The 16,096-nt window shown below is 43.6% G+C and overlaps 1 protein-coding gene across 1 annotated transcript in view; it reads right to left on the bottom strand.

Moving 5' to 3' along the window:
• OBSCN (obscurin, cytoskeletal calmodulin and titin-interacting RhoGEF) overlaps positions 1-16,096 on the bottom strand; it is a gene marked incomplete at both ends in the record, with an annotated part of 105,657 nt that overhangs the window by 43,389 nt on the left and 46,172 nt on the right. The window contains 8 exons of the mRNA XM_010079841.1: positions 2,748-3,011; positions 4,757-5,020; positions 6,276-6,542; positions 7,622-7,888; positions 9,003-9,266; positions 9,663-9,929; positions 10,536-10,799; positions 15,708-15,974. Coding sequence (XP_010078143.1) covers positions 2,748-3,011; positions 4,757-5,020; positions 6,276-6,542; positions 7,622-7,888; positions 9,003-9,266; positions 9,663-9,929; positions 10,536-10,799; positions 15,708-15,974 — 2,124 coding nt within the window. The remainder of the gene's footprint in view (positions 1-2,747; positions 3,012-4,756; positions 5,021-6,275; positions 6,543-7,621; positions 7,889-9,002; positions 9,267-9,662; positions 9,930-10,535; positions 10,800-15,707; positions 15,975-16,096) is intronic.

Genomic DNA, 16,096 nt, shown 5'->3' with positions numbered 1-16,096 from the left:
AGCAGAATCAGGCGGACCTCTTGAAAGTGCTTGGGTAACAATAAAAAGGAAAAAAGAAGGACAATGTCTCCACTGTGGAAATCTGTTACAAGACCTTCACATCAGGAAAGTCAAGGGTATCTTAACACCCCATTCCTTTTGGAACAACTAGTAGAATCATTCAGAGCACAAGACTGGATGGTAGTGTGATAATATCTACTGTGGGAGCAGTGGGATGGAACAATGTCTACTGAGTCTTTGGAATGGGGTGGAGACCACGTTTGGATATAGAATACATAGGAAAGAACAGAAGAGAACAGAACTTTGTCCTGGAATACTTAAGGTACAGGATCAGTCAATATCAGACATTAACTGTTACACTGGAGGAATCAAAGAGAATAGGTGATGTTCCACAAGTATAGAAAAAAATGGAAACTCCGAGGTGGAAAAGGTCTCACAGATTGAATTGTGCACATTTAGTTTGTACCATGTAAACCAAGAGTCTAAGCTCCCAGGACAGTCAAGAAAGATCCAAAGTCAACAGAGCCCACGGAGCTATCTGCTGACCAGATGTAAACATCTGTGATCAGGTGAACTGGATATCTCCCTGGCCTCCACTGACTGCATTGACTAGGTCTCCACTGACAGCAATGGGAACTTAGGAACGCTCCCCTGTCTTGATCTACAAGCTGAATCCCATCCACAGTGCTTGTCTTGGAAAAAGAGGAAGAGGTGGGAGACAGAGAGAGGATCCAAGGAACTAACTGATCTTTAAGGTCCCTTCCAACCCTGACCATTCTATGATTCAATGGCCATTTCAGTTTAACTTTAATTCTTTGAAAAATATTGTAGAAATACACTTGGACTGGCCAAGAGCTTTTATTTTCATTAAGGAGAGGACCAGTGCAATTTTTCTTGACATCGGTTGATCAGCTTCAGTGACAGGGAGACACAGTATATGCTGTACACTTTGATTTTAATAAGGCTCTTTTTTAACTTAGGTATAGGTGGAACTAAGGTAGGAAGCTCTACTGATTTGAAAACCACAGTGAAATAATACTCCGCTGTGATTTATGCTCACAGTGAAAGAATGAGTTGAGCAGAGTTCCTCAGTACTCTGGAGCCCAGTAGTATTCAGCATTTTCTTTAGTGGCTTGAACACTGAAATGCAGAGTTGTCATTAACTTTGCAGATGATCTCAAGGTGGGAAGGGAGGGAAGCTGAAAGCACTTTGTTAAACAGGATTAGGATACAGAAGATCTTGATGAAGCAGTGGGGAAAAAATAGGCTGTAATTCAGCAAGAGGAGATGCAAAATACTGTACTTAGGAGCTATCCACAACACAAATACAAGATGAGGAACAATAGGCAGCAGATCTGCAGAGAGAGATTTGGGATTACAAGACATCATGGAGCAAATGCAACTCAAAAAATGCAATTCCAACATGAATAAAGCAAACATCATAATTAGGATGTATAAAATGGAGTGACATACACAAGACACATGAATTCCTTCCATTCTACTCCAGTCTGGCAAAGCCTCAGATGGAGCACTGCAGTCTGCTTTTGGCTACCACACTTCTAGAAAGATGCGGATTAACTGAAGAACATCCAAAAAGCAACAAAGATGAGCAGAAGTCTAGAAAACATGATCTGTGAAGAAAGAGTGAAAGGACTGAAGGTCCAGAAAAGAAGACAGAAGGGAGACATGATGAAAGTTTTCAAACCTGTTTTCCAACCTTAATGGTTCTATGATTCTATGTTTCTGTGATTCACAGAGAGGCAAATAACAACTATCTCAATTTCTACAGGATATAGGGCAAGAAGTAACGACTTAAGCCAGCTCAAGAAAAAATTTTGCTGGCATTAGGAAGAACTTTCTGGCAGTAATGATAGCTAGGAGCGTCCAGGGGAACTGCAGATTCTTCACCACTGGAGGTTTTTAAGTGCAGGGTAGATAGGGATGATGGCAACTTGGGCCTCAAGGATGGACTAGATGAGCTGCAGAAGTCCTTTCCAATTCTCTTTTCCATAGCTAAATTGGAAGTTCAAGACTGAAGCCACCCTTGTTTCATTGGTAAATAGGAAGATAAAAAGGTCTGGGCAGTAAAGCAAAGAAATTGACTCATTGACCTACTGACTTTCCAGGTGAGAAAAGTGGCTGAAACTACTTCTTACTGTCCTCTCTTAATAGTGGAAATAAAGTTTCCCTTTCTTCCAAGGAAAGTTTGTGGATGAATTTGAGGACTGTGAAGTACTCTCTCACTATAACGCTGAGTATTCTGCAATATCAGAATACAAGTCTACATCATCCTTGGTCAGAGTTCTATAAAAAAGTTGCATTGAATCAAGTTTTGCTTGCATTATTTAAAATTATTTGTCAAATTCTAATGTCACTTGAAATCCAAGATCGCTCTTTTTGAGAAGTATGAACGTTCCTGCTGCTCCATATTTCTAGGCTCAAGTCAAAAGTAAAACAGAACAAAAAGTGCAAACACATGGAATCCTTCAGCCTTCAGGGTGGTGCAAAACAATACAGCCATGCACCAAGAGCAAGGAGAAGAAAACAGGGAAAATGTTAGTATAACCAATGGAATTACAATTCTAGTTAGAATTAGATTTTTAAAAATCACTAATAAAAAAAAAAATCCATTACTGACAGAATTAATGACGGTAAGATTAGAGAAGGAACTCGTGTGTCAGTACTGAGGCTTCCAGAGGAGACAGGAGACACATCACACAAAAACGTCTCATTTCTCTTTTCTTTACCATGCACTGTCAGTGCTGCAGTAGTCTTCTCATCTCCACACACACAGGTGTACTCCCCAGCGTCCTTGACCTCTAAAGTGTGGATCAGCAGTTGTGCTGTAGTACCTTCCTGCCTCATAGTGTATTTTTCACTTGGCTTGAGCACTTTGTGTTTCTTTTTCCACTCCACGGAGGCAGCCCGAGATAGCTCACACTGTAGCGTGGCCGTTCCACCTTCTGTGGCTTCTTCATTCTTCAGCTCTTTCTTGAAGTGTGCAGGCAAGGCTGAGGAGTTCAAAATGAGCAGAATGTATGACCATGGCAGCTACCCAAGCAACTATCTGTGGTCTACCAGCCACAGGTGACAAACAAAACCTTCCCTAATCAAATAGGATTGATAATCACTCTGGGAATCATAGGATGGTGACCTTGGAAAGCTGGAGAAAACCTTGTTCATAAGTCAGAGCCTTTTTTTAATGGTGTGGTCTATGGCATGAAATGGAGAAACCACACCAGTCTCAACTTCAGACTCTCCCTTACTTTGGGTATTGCCTGGCACAATGGAAAATAAAGCCCAACTGGAGTGCCCAAGTTCTATTGCAATGCAAATCACTACTGAAGAAGTTCATAAATGAAAGTGTATCTGAGGCATCAATCTCCCTTTTCCATGAGATTCCTCCTCAGACAGTGATCTAGAAGAACTTGACTGTCAAATTATTCTGAAACACTGAGAACTGTCTCAAAAAATTCTCATCACGAAATTGTAATATTCTCAACTTTAGAACTGTAACATCTTCACAACCAACATCACAACAATATGATTTTCCTTTTTTAGCAGCTACTACTGAACACGAGCATCAAATGAATGAGTTGGTACCATGCTCAATATCTGAAATTTTTGAAAAAAAACATGATCTTTGCCTGATCGTTGAACTCCTATGTTTATGCCCATGTCCAACCACATGTTGCTAAATTCATCGGAAACAGGGCTGCAATTTCAAAGCTAATACTACTACGCTCTTAAAAACTGTTGGTTGAAAATAATCCACTTAACGTGTTACAGAGATTTTTTCTTTTAATTTTTATTTTACCATTCACTTTCAGCGCAGCAGTGGTTTTCTGATCTCCATAACAGCATGTGTAATCTCCAGCATCTGCCAGATCCAAATCACGGATCACCAGCTCAGCAGTTGTCCCCTCACATCTCATGGTGAACTTGTCATTTGCCTCCAGGGCTCGCTCTCCTTTCCTCCATCCCACGGCAGCCGCGGGCTTGTTCAGTTCGCAGCAGAAGGTGGCCGTGCCGTTTTCTGTGGCTTCCACGTTCTTCAACTCTTTTTTAAAATGCGGAGGAAGGGCTGAAGATCACAGGTGAAGAGAGAGCACTTTAAAACTGAGGAAATACTCTGTGTCTTGACAGCTCTGCTGGATTAAAACCCTTTAATCTCTAAAGGTTTTAGAATATACAGCACCTGAGAGACAAGCTGTGATTTTAGGGGCATCCCCGCCTTATGCTTTGCAACACACCACTTTGAGCATGTCACAGTTGAACTGGGAATCAGTGTTGTAAAACTATAATTTCAGTGCTGGAAGGTATGCTTTAGAGGCATTTTAAGATAACAGAAAGCTGAACACAAGATTTCAAGGAACTATGGACAGCTCTGTCTTAAAATCATTCTCACCTGCCTTTCTCAGTTGTTATCATAACAGAGCACCCTTCAAATTCCATTCAAGAAAAAAAAAAGAAATCTCAGTGATATTAATTAATGGCAATACTGAAAGTGCTATTTATGACTTCACCAAGGTCTTCACTATCTGCTTCCAGATCCCATTAACATGAAAGAACAGGGGCTGACCAGACTGTATCATGGTATTTATCATCACAAGTGAAGGACTTTAAGTAAAAGATATTCCCAGTGGTTGGTAATAGCTGTCACAAATCTAAAATGACCAATGGGAACAAGACCAGTTTGTGATCCTGCGTGAGATCACAGATGACAAAGCAGACAAATCCCTATTGAACTTTTTACCATGCACTGTCAGGGATGCCGTGGTCGTCTTGTCTCCGCACACGCACGTGTACTCTCCGGCATCTTGTTCCTCCAGGCTATGGATCGTCAGCTCAGCAATGGCATCCTTTAGTCTCATTTTGTACTTCTCACTAGGCTTGAGCATCTTTTGCCCTTTCCTCCACTCCACCGGAGTGGGTTTCGTTAGCTCGCACTGCAGAACAGCCGTCCCGTTTTCTGTGGCTTCCGTATCGACAAGCTCTTTTTTGAACAGTGCAGGCAAAGCTGGGGGACGTAATATAAACAGAGGGGACGTCAAAACCATTAAGCAGAGCTTAAGGAATTTAGGACCAGGTCCTGAGGTCAATCCTTCACTAGTACAGGGAAGGAAACAACATAGTCTTGAAAACTGGATCTATACTGCAGGATCTCACAGGGATAATTGCCACCATGACCTGCACCTAACGTTGACTTATGCAGCATGGTCACCATTTCCCAGCTCATTCCAGTAGTCCTCTCAATATATTTCACTCCGAAATCATCTATCTTGGACATTAATGACCTGATTTCCGATTGAAAGTCATGACCCTGAGTGACTCCACTGCATGACCCTCCATTGCTAGCTGGAGATGTCTACCTCTCCTGACACCATCATTTATCTGTCCAACTCAGAAAAAAATTAGTAATAGAACTTCAGGTGCGCCTTTAGGCCATAATTTCCAAGGATATAATGGCTCTAATACCAGGAATACAGGGGGGTTTTCAGCACCATTCAGTGTGCCACCAAAGTGAAAAGGAATCAACTTGCACAGGGAAGATAGTGCTGGCTCAGAGGAGAGGAGGAACCTCCCGCTGGGAGGAAGAAAAGGAACTAAAAGTGTGCAGAAAATGTGAGAGAAGAGAGTTTTGCCTCCACAGTTTGGCCCCTGTCCTTAGAAGCATCTTATCCTTAAGGTACATCTCAAATAAAAACTATTCTTTCATCAATTGGAACCGTCACTACTCACAGGAACAAAACCTGCCTCACTTCTCCCTAAAGCAGGACCTGCAGAGGAATGGCTTGGGGTTGGGTTTTTTTTAGAAATTGCCATTTCCTCAGCAGAATATATCCCAGTCCCACAAAGGAGGAGGACAGTCATTCATTCCTGACTGGGAAAAGCTCTCACTAAGGGAGCTCAGCATTTCTAAAGATCATTCCTTCAAGTTAAGCACCAAAACCCACTGACATCAGTGGGACACAAGGACAAACCCTCGGAGAACAAGCTCCCTGCTGGACGTCAGCTCACTTTTTGGCCTTACAGGTGCCTTTTTCACTTTTAAAAAGTGAAGGCAAAGATGAGAAATTGTCACAGCTCCTCTTTACTTTGCTATAAGGCCAATGGTTTCAAATTGATGGGCAGGGGGAGATGGAATGAAACACCACCAGCAAAGCAAGAAAATGCTCCAGAATCGAGACATCAAAGCAAGGGGGAAAGAGACTTCTCAGAGAAAAGGAATCTCCCCAAGATACTGCTATCATAACGGAGAACGGCTGTTTTACCATGGACTGTCAAGACAGCCGAGGTCTTCTGATCTCCACACACACAGGTGTATTCTCCTGTGTCCTCTACCTCCAGATCTCGGATCAGCAGCTCTGCAGCGGTATCTTCTTGTCTCATCCTATACTTATCGCTGGGTTTGAGCGTCTTGTCGCCTTTTTTCCACTCCACAGGGACACCGACCTTGCTCAGCTCGCAGTGTAGGGTGGCTGTGCCACCATCTGTGGCTTCTCTGTTCTTCAACCCTTCTTTGAAAAATGCAGGCAAAGCTGAAGGACAGCAAGATGAGCAGTGAGATGTAACGCTCCAAAGAGCTAAAATTAAACAATGACGCTTAATTTTCCTTTTCCCTCTTATCTTGAACGGATTTATCAATACAAGAACATAGATCATCAATAGTCTTCATGAATCAGTATGAGGAAAAAATGTCATCACCAGGAAAGGATTCAATGCTTGCAGTAATCCGTAGAGATATTTTACATGTACTCAGAGTCACAAATTAATACAGACAAAAGAAGAAAACCCAATTTTTTTTTCCCTGGGAAATTTCACGCAAAAAGAATAAATACTAATTTGAAATTTCAAAAAAAAAAAATTGGTTTTCTTATGGGATGCTTTAAACCATAACGGGAGGATGTTTGCTATGTTTTCACATACTTAAGCAAATGAAAAGACACTGTCCATTAAAAAAATGAAACAACAGAGTTTCATTCCAAATGTCAGTTTGAAATGAGGTTGCTCATTTCAATACATGGTGGGAAAACAAGCATTTTCGCCTGAACCAACATAGCCTTTCAAATACGTCAGTTGAGGTAAAAATCAAAGTTCTCCCTGGGAACGGTTGTCCCTTAGAAGGTTTGGGCTTGCTTTACAAAGGAGAGTATCTGAATGCGATGACAACTGGCCCATATGTATGAAAGCACCCCGTTGTCCCAGGAATGGAGTATGGGAATAAGATTCCAGGGAATAACCTGACCTTTGGCAATTTTGTGGAAATTTAAGATCCCTAAGTGATAGTCCCTTGGAGTCAATCCATTTTATTGGGTTTGAGCATAATGGGGAAGTCTAATAAAGGAACTCACAAGGAAAAAAGCAAAACGATGGACCCTAATTAAACCAGTAGCAGCAACCCTGGTTGCCTACACTCCGGGTTGTACACTGACACCCCTCTTGTGCCACGCACCCCGGCTGTGCTGACACCAATGGGAACACTCCATTGGCATCAGCGAGCCGTGGATAAGGGTCTGGCAGAAGGAAGGAGATGGGAGGGGTAGCCAGGTATCCGTCCAAATGAACAGAGGAAACAGGATAGTTACATTTACTATGTGTCTTGGTTGGTTTGTTTTACCATGTATTGTTAAAACCGCCATAGTCTTCTGGTCTCCACACACACAGGAATAATTCCCAGCATCCGTCACATCTAGATTTTGGATTATAAGCTCAGCAATGATGCCTTCGCGTTTCATTTTATACTTGTCACTCGATCTGAGGGTCTTGAAGCCCTTCTTCCACTCCACGTTAGCAGCAGCCTTGTTCAGCTCGCAGCGCAGAGAGACACTTTTCCCTTCTGTGGCTTCTTCATCTGTCAGTTCTTTGGTGAAAAGAGCAGGCAGGACTGCAGGGTAAATGCAACACAGACACGGCATCAACGCTGAGAAAGCCTGATTCATGATCTACTTCACTTTTCTCTTATCTCCCTGAACCTGCATGTCACTGAATCATCGAATCACAGGATGGTTTGGGTTGGGAGGGACCTTAAACATCATCCAGTTCCAACCCCCTTCCATGGGCAGGGACACCTCCCACTAGCCCAGGTTGCTCAAAGCCTCATCCAGCCTGGCCTTGAACCTGCACGTCACTGAAGCCACAAGACCTTCACACTCCAGGATTTTGTTCCAATCTCCAACATTTCAAAAGAGATTTCAACCTAATTTTTAAATTTTTGTCTTCTCACTTTAAAACTTGCTTTAAAAGCAAGTCTGCCTACCTGAAAATTTAGTTGACAAGCCATCTGTCCTTTATACCCCATAAAATCAAAGGGGTAAAAAATTAGAGCCCATATTTTAATATGAGACCCAAAGCATTTTGTTTCCTTTGAGAAAAACAGTAGTTCTACTGTTTTTTCTATTGAATCTTCTACTGATTCAATAGCACCTCATTCAGGGCAATGTCTGCATTTTCATAAATAGAGCCCCTTAAAACAGAGCAGTTGCAAACATGCTGTCAGTTTTCTGCAGAGATAAAGCATGTGCTTGGGAAGAGTTGAGCCAAAATTGGTAGAAAAGGGCTGGGAATAGCAGGAGAATAAAAGGGCAATTTTTCATTACGATAGTCCTTGTGTAGGATCATACATTGGTGAAAACTTGTTCCTCTTAGGAGCAACAAGTGTAACAGTTTGAGTTACAAAAAGTAAATGCTATTCCCACTTTTAGGTCAATTCTTATGGGAAAACTTTTAACCAAGCAGCTACACTGGACTAGGGAGATTGGGTTGAGTTGGGGACACTCTGCTTGTCACTTGAGCATAGCACCTTAGGAAGACAAATAGGACATCAAGAGGGCATCATGTGAAAGGAAAGAAAGAGAGAGAAGGAAAGCAGGATAGAAAAATTTATCAGCAGCGGGGAGGACAGAAAGTAGCCAGGGACCAGATGAAACAGGAGGAAAAGAAGAAGAGAGTTTGGAACTATACAGGTTTACTTGAGGCACGTGCTGAGAATTTCTTTTTACCATTTACTGTCAAAGCAGCCGTAGTCTGTTGATCTCCACACACACAGCTGTAATATCCAGCGTCAGCCAAATCCAAATCCCGGATCACCAGCTCCGCAAAGGGACCTTCCTGCTCTATTTTGTATTTTTCACTTGGCTTGAGGATTGTATTCCCCTTTCTCCACTCCACTGGGGCTGCTTTGCTCAGTTTGCAGTGCAAAGTGACTGCCTCCCCTTCTGTAGCTTCCTTATTCAACATTTCTTCTTGGAAGAGGATGGGCAAGGCTGAAGGATGCAATACCAACAGAGAAGGAATCAGCACCAGATCCAAACGAGCTGGACTCTGCTGTAAGTTACTGGGTTGCCTTGTGTACATTTAACCGAAAATGCACTGCCGCTAGCTTGAATTGAAAGGAGGGGGCTACAGCTGAAAGGAAGGGGTAAAAAACCTCTTAGAGAGAAATAAATTAGAGAAAACAATATACAACAGAGCTGTGCTGTCTCAAAGAAAAAAAAAAAAAGCACGAGGGAATATTCTCTTACAGGGTGACTCTTTGGCACTACAGAGCTGAGAACATGAAACCTTCAAGAAATCACACTGACCAAGCTTCGGATGACCAGCAAATGCTGTCAAATATGCTAAGTTTGGGGATTAATGGGAAATACGGGTAGAACGGTTACCATTCACTTTCAAAGCAGCTGTTGTCTTCTGGTCTCCGCACACGCAGGTATAGCTCCCAGCATCCGTCAAGTCTAGGTCTTGGATAACCAGCTCAACAAAGCGCCCTTCCCGTCTCATTTTGTATTTGCCGCTTGGCATCAGCACCTTCCCGTCCTTCCTCCACTCCACCGAGCTGGCCGCCTGGCTCAGCTCGCACTGCAGCGTGGCCGTCCCGCTCTCAGTACCTTCCTCGTTCTTCAGCTCTTTTTTGAAACGGATTGGCAGGGCTGAGAGATGCAGAATGAAAAGGGATTGCAACCGAAGGCCCTGCCCAGATCTCTGGTCAGAGGCTGAATCATGATTTATCGTATGACTACCTAAGCCTTATTCCAACACTCTTATCCTTATGCACATCCTGGGGTTTTTTTTTTTTGGTTTTTTTTTTTTTGTGGATGGTAGAAAAAAATCTCTATTAAATTGTTCTGTGGGAATCAAAGCATGAGTGATCTTGATTAGCATCATGCATACAAATGAGAAACCCATCCTCATCACTAAAGGTGATGAACCCTCCTTAACGGAAAATCCCAAGGAATCTTATGTTTCCATACTAATTCAGGAAAATATATGTGCATGTCAGCCCCCTTCACTTGAGGAAAGGTGAGAAGACAACACAACACACACACAACATTGGGCACCACAAAAGCGGATTGTAGATGGAGATTGGGCAAAGAAGTGACATGGCAACGTGAAAAAGTGGAAGGATGACAAAAGTAGAAGGATGACAGAAGTAGAAGCAGGACATAAAGCTAGATATTGTGAGGGAATGCACAGGAAGGAGAGGAGAGATGGACAAAAACATTCCAGAGTTTCACAGGTTATTTCTGACTTTTTACCATTCACTGATAAGGCTGCTGTGGTTTTTTCATTCCCCACTACACATGTATAGTCTCCAGTATCCTTTGGCTCCAGATCGTGGATCAGCAGCTCAGCCACCGTGCCCTCCTGCCTCATCCTGTACTTGTTACTGGGCCGGAGGAGAGTATTTCCCTTCCTCCACTCCACGGGAGCCTCTCTGCTCAGCTGGCATCGCAGGGTGGTGCTCCCACCTTCCACAGCCTCCACACTCTTCAGCTCTTCTTTGATGAGCGCGGAGACGGCTGAGGAAGGAAGCATTCTCATTTTACTTTAGGAGCATCATTACCAACTGGTGACCTCATATGGGATGTAAAACCAAAACAAATTATCTCGGCACAGATAATAAGCTCTGACCTACCTGCACCTCCAGGACTCTACTTGCATTTACAATAGGAAATAAAAACAAAACCATTATTTCCCAATAATTAGAATATCAAAGTAATTACTCTTCTGCTGTCCAAATCTTGTTGGTCACAGACATATAAAAAATTTGCTGGGGAATTGCAGAAGAGTATTGCATATTTTTTTAACAAATTTTGTAGCTGAGGCCATTCTTACCTCCTGACTTAGAGCTCAGACAAGCACCTCTACCCAGAGCAGAAAGCAGAACAGTTATTTCAGAGGCAAGGACAGATATATTGTTATCAGGTACATTTGATTGCTATGTTTTAGCACGAAATTATTGTCCTAGAAAACAGAGAACATAACAGACCCAGCCAGGGCTGCCTTTTGTTTGTACTGATCCCTTTTTTCCCCCTGAACACTCGCTATAAAAGTGCAGGAGCTAGAAGGACCATGGCAAGAACAACAACAAATGGTGACAAGCAGGTGTCTCAGTCCTACCATGGATTTTGACTTGGGCTGTGGTCTGCTGGTCTCCAGTGTCACAGGTGTATCTTCCCGCATCTTCTGGCTCTGCATTATGAATCACCAGCTCTGCCACTGTCCCCTTCTGCTTCATTTCATATTTGGCACTTGCCTGGAGCGTGGCTTCTCCCTTCTTCCACACCACGGTGGCATCAGCTTTGGTGAGTTCGCAGTGCAAGGAGACAGATTTCCCTTCTTCCATTTCCGTGTTCTTCAGGGGTTGTTTGAAAAGGACAGGCACAGCTAGAACGCAGAACCAGGGATTAGGACATACCTGCTGTACACCAAGTGCCCCATGATAGCTGTCACCTTTTAAAACCAGCCCTTTTCCAAAGGAGCAGAGCAGCCCTAGACCCTCCCTTGGCTGTGTGGCATCAAAGTGTTTCTGTTTGGGAGCAGGAAGAAATCTCTCCCCCCAAATGTTATCACAGAACCACAGAGTGGTTTGGGTTGGAAAGGACCTTAAAGATCATCGAGTTCCAACCCCTGCCATGGGCAGGGACACCTCCCACCAGCCCAGGTTGCCCAAAGCCTCATCCAGCCTGGCCTTGAACCCCTCCAGGGATGGGGCATCCACAGCTTCTCTGGGCAACCTGGGCCACTGCCTCACCACCCGCACAGGAAAAAACTTCCTCCTAATATCCAACCTCAATCTCCCCTCTTTCAGCTTAAAACCTCATCCTGTCTCTCCACCCCCCAATGAAGAGTCCCCCCCCATCTCTCCTGTAGCCCCCTTTCAGCACTGGAAGGTGCTGGAAGGTCTCCCCGGAGCCTTCTCTTCTCCAGGCTGAACAACCCCAACTCTCTCATCTCACCGTGGATTCCTAGAAGTATGGGGGAAGTTTCTCTCATCTTTAATAAGGACCCTTTTAGAGTCCTCTTTGCATCATCACCAAATTAATTCCCTGATGCTGCACGGCTCGGAGACAGTATCCATGCCCTGTATCTCTCCTACTTTCTGCTCCAGGACATACTACTTTTGCTGTACTGTATTTGTTCAGTGGCATTGGGGAGTGCAGATGTGTTGGGGTTTTACCCTGGCTGGCAGCGAAACTCAACATCGCTCACTCACTCATCCCCTCTCCCAGGGATGGGGGAGAGAATTAAAGGGGTGAAGGGAAAACAAATTCGGGGGTTAAGAACCATTTAATTACTAAACTACAATAATATTGGAAATACTAATAATTATGATAATAATGGCAATATAATAACCAGGGATGGCATCTGAGAGCCTTTAAAAAGGATGTTTTGGGGAGTTCAGGGATTTAATCACTGATCAGTTGGCCACCTGCAATTTTCCAGGGACTGGACTTATGTTTCCATGTTCTTGTGCTCCAGTGGTCCTAGTCTCCATTCTGACTCCAGTCTTAACCACAGGCATGAAAAACAGCTCGTAGGTCAGGAGCTATGGCAGGTAGAAAATGAACCCTCTGCACTTATTTTCTGCTCCGTGGGAAGTTACAGATTTAAAGTCCTAGCCACATAATGTGAGATTACATGAATGAAATATATACAGGTGCTTATTTTACCACTGAATTTTATGTACAACCTTCTATACGGCACCACCACAAAGTGCTGGGTGTTTTTTTTTCAATAGAAGCTCTATCAAGCAATGCATTAAGAAAACATGGCAACGTATCTAACTCTGCCTACCATTTACTTTCACCCGAGCAGTGGTCTTCAGTTCTCCAGTGCTGCAGGTGTAGTCCCCAGCGTCTATCGATTTGACATCTCGAATAATGAGCTCTGCCACAGTACCATGCTGCTTAAACTCATACTTCTCGCTGGCATAGAGCAGAGTGTCTCCTTTCATCCATTTCACTGGGGTATCAGGTTTGCTGAGCTCGCAGGTCAGCTTGACTTGTTTGCCTTCTTTAACTTCTTCATTCTGGAGCTCTCGCTTGAAAAGAACTGGCATTTCTGAAAAAGAACATTGCAAGTGTTTAAGGAAACACAAGAGGTTGGAAATCACTTTTCCCTTTTTTCAGACTTCATCATTCAGAAAAAAAAACCCACAGGAATGGAAAAGCACCAGCAAACCGACAGCTCACATCTGGCTACCAGCACTCTACAGCAGCAAAAAAAATATTTGAGACCATACTCTTATTTTCCTTTTAACCACTATCTGTACTATGGAAGACGTTGCTACTAGTACTATTGTAATTATTAAAATTAGTGCTGCGCTGCTATTAATGACACAGACAGCAGCATTGCAGATGGGTGGTCAGAGCTGGACCACTGGGACAAAAAACATAAAAACTTTACTGAGGTCAACTCACACGTAACAGAGGACACAGAGAAATGGCATAGCACTTTCTGTCATGACCAGCAGTACTGATTTCTCATTAGAAAAAAAACCCACAACATTTTTATCTGACACGAATACAGACTTTATGAGAGCACAGAGCAAACACAGAGAGGAAAGCACAGCTGGACATGAAGGGGTCCCAGTGGACATTCCCATGCAGGCTCTGTCACAGCCTGGGATTCAAGGCTTTAAGGTGAACTTTAGGGAAGGCACTTATTGGGAAAAAAAACCTCAACTGAAACGTGTTCCCCTCAGATCATGAAAAAAAACCAATTTCTGCCTGGCTTCCGCTGTCTTATGAATATGCAAGTCAACTACTGATTCGTGATAAAGTTGTCCTGTGGCTATTGAAAAACTACAGCCTGTTCTGTTCCCCTTTTACCTCTAGTTTGGGACACTCAGTGTCACATGGCTACTGACTTTCCTCCCTTTTTTTTTTTTTTTTTTTCCTATTTTTGCATTTTGCTCTTCTGATGTGACCCTCATAGAAAAAGGAAAGCTGCAACAGTAATTTTGTTGTACTTGAATTGACTCCTTCACATCTACTGGCGATGTGAATCCCTGTGTTTAAAATCTACATCCATCCACACTCTGTGAAGGGAAAACGGGGCTGTTGGGGAACATGACAAATGTGTTTTTTCCTAACAGAAGATTAGAATTACAGAATCATAGAATGGTTTGGGTTGGAAAGGACCTTAAACATCATTGAGTTCCAACCCCCTGCCATGGGCAGGGACATCTTCCACTAGACCAAGTTGCTCAAGCTTCATCCAACCGGGTCTTGAACCCCTCCAGGGATGGGGCACCCACAGCTTCTCTGGGCAACCTGGGCCACTGCCTCACCCCCTGTCACAGGAAAACATTTCTTCCTAAAATTGTTCTTCATCGTGAGTCAGATCCAGGTCCTACTGAAGCCAACACGGATCTTTCTTTTCTGTGTTATGGGTATTGAGAAAACATCCTAGTGCTACACAACGACATAGAAAATCGGGACCATTAACCATCCCCTCTCTTCATTGTATCATCAAGGTCTTCTCTCTCCTTGCCCAGCAGATCTCAACCTTAAGTTGGCTTGTTTCTTTGTGCTCTCTGTAGATATTGTGAGCAGCTTGCCTTCCATCTTCATGCTCTTATGTTCAGGTTGACTATCCCAACAACCCTTCCCTAGTGTGTTATACCAGCTGGTTACCACTGGTCAGGCTAAACACAGCCTGTGCCATTAACAACCTCCCTCTACCTGCTCAAACCTGCCCACGTGAATGAGCAATTTTGCTTATAGAAACGGAGCTTCTCCTCGACCTTGGGCTGGGGCAGTGACTCAAGACAGGCAGGAGCAACTATAAGGTGGGTTGAAGCTGAGCCCAGTTCTAACATGGCTCAGACCCAGTGCTTACCTAAGAGACTTGATGCTTATCCAGCACACTCAGGGAAGTACACTAAAGTCTTCTGCGTCTAAGAAGAGAACTTTCGCTTCAGGTCAGACAACAACCCTTTAGATAGCACCTGCTGCCTGATCATGCTCTGTGGGTGCATTACTCTCAATAAATTTGGCTGCCTAAAGACATTACCCAGACAAATGTGGGTGTGTGAGCTCCCTCCTTGGAGAGAGCCATCAGTGGAGACAGCTTCAGAAGGTGATTCATCCTTTCTCTGGATTACCTCTTAGGCTGGGTGGATCTCCTACAGAGATACCCAGTGTCCTCTACCGACCCATTGCTCTCATCTCTAGAGAGCTTGGGCACTTAACTTGTACAGAGCTGAAGCCACGGAAGGTGAAGATTTTCCTATTTCACATTCTGTCACCTCTCTGGGTGCTGTTCTGGATGGCTTGACGAGAACCTCTCCTGCACTGTGGTGCAAAGACATGAGGTTTCTTTTCAGTAGAGTTTCATGTTATTACTATTTCAATTTATTACTCTGACCTCAGTGTTAGATGATGAGTTAGGACCCAAACCATCCCTCCAAGTGTTCTTACCCTTGACAGTAACAACCGCACTACTTTTAGCTGCTCCAGCCTCACACTCATATCTGCCACTGTCTCTTTCTTCTGCCCTGTGAATGACAAGCTTGGCTTCAAATCCCGACCGGCTGATGTTATACTTGGAAGAATTCCTAAGGCTCTTCCCATCTTTGTACCACTTTACAGGGCTGTCTGATTTGGAGGTTTCACAGTGAAGGATCACATCCTCTCCCTCAGTGACTTCAGTACCAGCCAGCTCCTTTGTGAAGATGCAGGGCTTCTCTAGAATCACATAAAAACCATCTGAGATGTTTCAGAAGACTTGTAGATTTTCAGATCACAAGTAATCTGCGAGATTTACATCCAAGATTACTTGCATCAAAACTACAGGTCAAGGTTAGTAA

The sequence above is a fragment of the Pterocles gutturalis genome, unplaced genomic scaffold (assembly GCF_000699245.1).
Source record: "Pterocles gutturalis isolate BGI_N339 unplaced genomic scaffold, ASM69924v1 scaffold24949, whole genome shotgun sequence".
Lineage (NCBI taxonomy): Eukaryota > Metazoa > Chordata > Aves > Pterocliformes > Pteroclidae > Pterocles > Pterocles gutturalis.
Note: the sequence above shows the minus strand (reverse complement) of the source record. Positions and strands in the feature narration are given on the sequence as shown.